We start from the raw sequence: 3,351 nt of genomic DNA on the forward strand, positions 1-3,351 counted from the left end.
AAGCGTGCGCTATTGGTTTAGTGGTAAAATATCTCGTTGCCATCGAGATGCCCCGGGTTCGATTCCCGGATGGCGCATATATTTTTGGGATTTGATTGGGCCATTTTTCATTTTTGCCAATTTTCACAGAGTACGACCCTGCATTTAAACAGCAGTACAAGTTGTACTGTTGGGCACCAAGATTCTTGGTGCGCTGGCTGCATGAATGCAGCGACCTGGCCCATCTCTCGCTTATGACAAGCTGAAGAATGTCGCTGAGGCCATTGGCCTAAAACTAGGCCAAGATTCGGATTCTGCCTCTTTCCAATCAGGGCCATGGCAGTGGCAATGGCTTCAACATCGGCGGATGGCTCCTACGGCCGATGGCACCGCTACAAGGCAGCGACCGACGCCGTGCTTACGTGGCTCGAGCGCGCCGCGTCCAAAGCCTACAAGAAGGCAAAGTCAAAGTCGAAGCTGAAGGCGCCCATTGACACGTGGACGACCGGCCAGATCTGGGCAGCCGCCGTCGCGGTCGCCGAGGCCGGCGTCGCCGTCCCACGCGATGTCTGGCGCAACCTTGCGACGAGTATTCGCCTGCGCTGGCAAGCGACCAAGTGCTTGCCGCGCGACGACGGCCATCTGCACTTTCTCACTTTGCTCCGGGCCATGCAGGCCACGCTGACCCCGGACCGTCCATCGCCACCGACCGCCGCCACCGACGATCTCTCCAACACGTTTAAAGCATTAGCGCTGGACGACGACGACGATACGATCGATGCTTCTATGCCAGCGTTTGATGTGGCGGCGTTCGTGCCGCCTGCCGCGCCGACGTCGCAAGAGACAGCACTCGCGCAGCTCGAAGCCGATCAGTTTCGCGCGACGTGCTTTCTCCAGGACCTCGACGAGCTTTTGGACGAGGTCGATGCTGTCTGGACTGCGTTCCAGGACGGCAAAACATCGCTTGTCGCTGCGACGATCGTCACCAACCACGCCGTCCACGTCGCCCAATCGCTCGCGTCGACGCTGACACTCGAGCTCCCGTACCTCGACTCGCTCAGTACCATTAATGTGCTGGTGAGCAATAGCGACGCGCTGCGGTCGCTTGTGCTCCAACACGGCGTGGACCTCGCATATGCGGTCGAGGTGTGTGAATTCATACGGCGCTCCTCGGTTGTCCGCACGAAAGAGCTTGGAACGGGCCTCGCCACGCGTCTTACGACGACCAAGTCGGAGGCCAAAGCGCTCCATGCAATGCTCGTTGCCGACGCCGCCGCGCCACTGCCCGGCGTGGCGCAAATGCGGCACGGCAGCGACCTCTGGAGCGTGCACTACACGTAAGTGTACGAGTCCCCCGTCGCCGCCCTCGCCGACGATTTTGCGCTCGATCGAACCTCGATGCGCTCGCTGGCGCAGGTGTTTGTTGCCCAGATGGTGCCTCGTCTGCGGGCTTTAGTGGACGGGGACTCACTTTCGCTGCCGCCCGAGTTGGCGCCCGTCAGCCCTTTGTGGTCGCTCTTGAAGAAGCGCAGCCACGGCAGCGTTGTCGACATGACGCTCGTCGTCGCGACCCACTGTCTTTTGAAAGCCATGCTGCTGGTCGACGACGCCTCGCTCGCACCTTCGATGAAGCGCGCGCTCAAGCAGCAGTACAAGTCGACCCTCTTGCGCATACAAAGCGACAAGACGGACGGCATCAACACCTCAATGCTGCACTCGATATCGGGATGGTACGTCAAGATCCTGGGCGTGACGACGACCAAGTTGCGCATCTTCCCATCCGAGGCGCTGCGCGATATGTGGTGGTTCAACCCGTACATGGCCGGCCAATGCCTCCTCACGTCGTCGACCGTCTTTACGGGTCTCGCCGGGCACATGCTGCTCAATGACGTGGGCCAAGGCCGGCTCGTGCTCCATCTCTACAATGCGCTGCGCATTCATAACCGGATCTTGCCTATTGTAGAGCTCGACATGCTGCTCGACTTGCTCGCCCGAGACAAGCACGTCTTCCCGACGGGGATCCCGACGGCGCCAGGGCATTTCGTCGCCGCTTTTGAGCTCTCGAGCGGCTTTGCCTTGAACACTGTGACCAAGGCCATGCGCGCGTCGCCCGACCGTGCGCTCGAGACGCTGCGTGCGAACGCTGCCCACCGTGAGAAGCAAGACCGCCGCAGCAACCTCCAGAAGGCCCTCGGACGATCCATCACGCGCCATCGCGACGTCGTGGGCACGAGTTTCTCGGACCTGAGCCACGCGTACCGATATGCTACCTGCATGCAGCCGCTGCCCGTGCGCGAGGGCGGGACGCTGCCGGATCTCCGCAAACTCTGGCGCGTGGCCGACGACGAGTGGCGCCGGTTCATCCAGCTCGATTTGATGGCAATGAGCACAGTCTTGACCGACGTGGCCAAGGATATCGCAGCGGAAATGATGCCAATGCTGTCCAAAGTGCCCGACCTCAGTGTCGACAACATCATTCCGCGCTTGTTCCATGCAGGCCGACTGCTCCTCTCATGGTGCGATCTAAGCAGCCTCGAGCACGAGCTGCTGCGGAACGCTGCGAGCATCATTACCGCGTCGAGTAGCAAGCTCCAGGACGCCTACATCATGCCACGCTCGTCGTAATAACACCAATCGTAAAGTCCTCTTATAGCTCTGTTGTCATGATACGCCATTAAATCGTAGCTCTCGAAAGTCGTCGTAAGCCTCAACAGACCAGAGAACGAGCATGTAGCTACCAGTCAGCAAACTCACGCTGACCAACGTGTCCTGCTCGAATCGGCAGCATGAATCCAAGAGACGACTAGTCCCTTGTCGCAACGCCATGCCGGCTCCGCGAGACGACCGCAAAGATGGCATGCACAGCAACAGCAACGCCCACGCACGTTGCGAGTGGTCCTCGAACGACGTCGATCATGGCAGAGACCTCAAATTTGCAAGCGCCCCGATTTGTATGGGTTGCCGCCATCTGTTGTCACTGGCGCCAGCACCCAAGGTCGCAGCGCGTCCGCAGCCATACGCACGTCGAATGACGAGTGAAGCACCCTTGCGCACTCTAGGAGCATGAATGCAGTACGAGAAGCGCCACTCGCAGCGCGCCAGCGGTCGGGACGTGGCCGTGGTTGCTGGCAACGGCAAGTTGAAGTTGGTGCGGCAGATGACGCAATCAGCGGCTTGGATCGGGACGATTGCAAACCGATTGGTCGAAATCGGTGTCAAGTGGCGCCAGGACGACGGACTTGTCCATGGGGCGTTTACAAATGTGTCTTTGCGTTTCTCTAGCTCGACCTACTCTGACCCACGATGCCGGTTGAACGACTCACTTTGCAACTTGCTCGCAACCACAACAACAGCAACATGAGCGCCACGCCG

General features: G+C 59.7%; 2 protein-coding genes and 1 non-coding gene across 3 annotated transcripts; all 3 read left to right on the top strand.

The window, feature by feature from the left end:
* The first annotated feature begins 6 nt into the window (after positions 1-6).
* On the top strand, positions 7-77 carry SDRG_15650. The gene has a single exon. It is a non-coding gene; the product is annotated as a tRNA-Gly (tRNA).
* Positions 78-315: 238 nt separating this feature from the next.
* SDRG_15651 (hypothetical protein) lies at positions 316-1,320 on the top strand (the record flags this gene model as incomplete). The annotated part of the gene is made up of 1 exon (XM_008621830.1): positions 316-1,320. One exon carries the CDS (start codon positions 316-318, stop codon positions 1,318-1,320), a length of 1,005 nt encoding a protein of 334 aa, XP_008620052.1.
* Positions 1,321-1,377: 57 nt separating this feature from the next.
* SDRG_15652 (hypothetical protein) lies at positions 1,378-2,604 on the top strand (the record flags this gene model as incomplete). The annotated part of the gene is made up of 1 exon (XM_008621831.1): positions 1,378-2,604. One exon carries the CDS (start codon positions 1,378-1,380, stop codon positions 2,602-2,604), a length of 1,227 nt encoding a protein of 408 aa, XP_008620053.1.
* Between the last annotated feature and the right edge of the window lie 747 nt (positions 2,605-3,351).

The sequence above is a fragment of the Saprolegnia diclina genome (assembly GCF_000281045.1).
Source record: "Saprolegnia diclina VS20 unplaced genomic scaffold supercont1.98, whole genome shotgun sequence".
Classification (NCBI taxonomy): Eukaryota; Oomycota; class Saprolegniomycetes; order Saprolegniales; family Saprolegniaceae; genus Saprolegnia; species Saprolegnia diclina.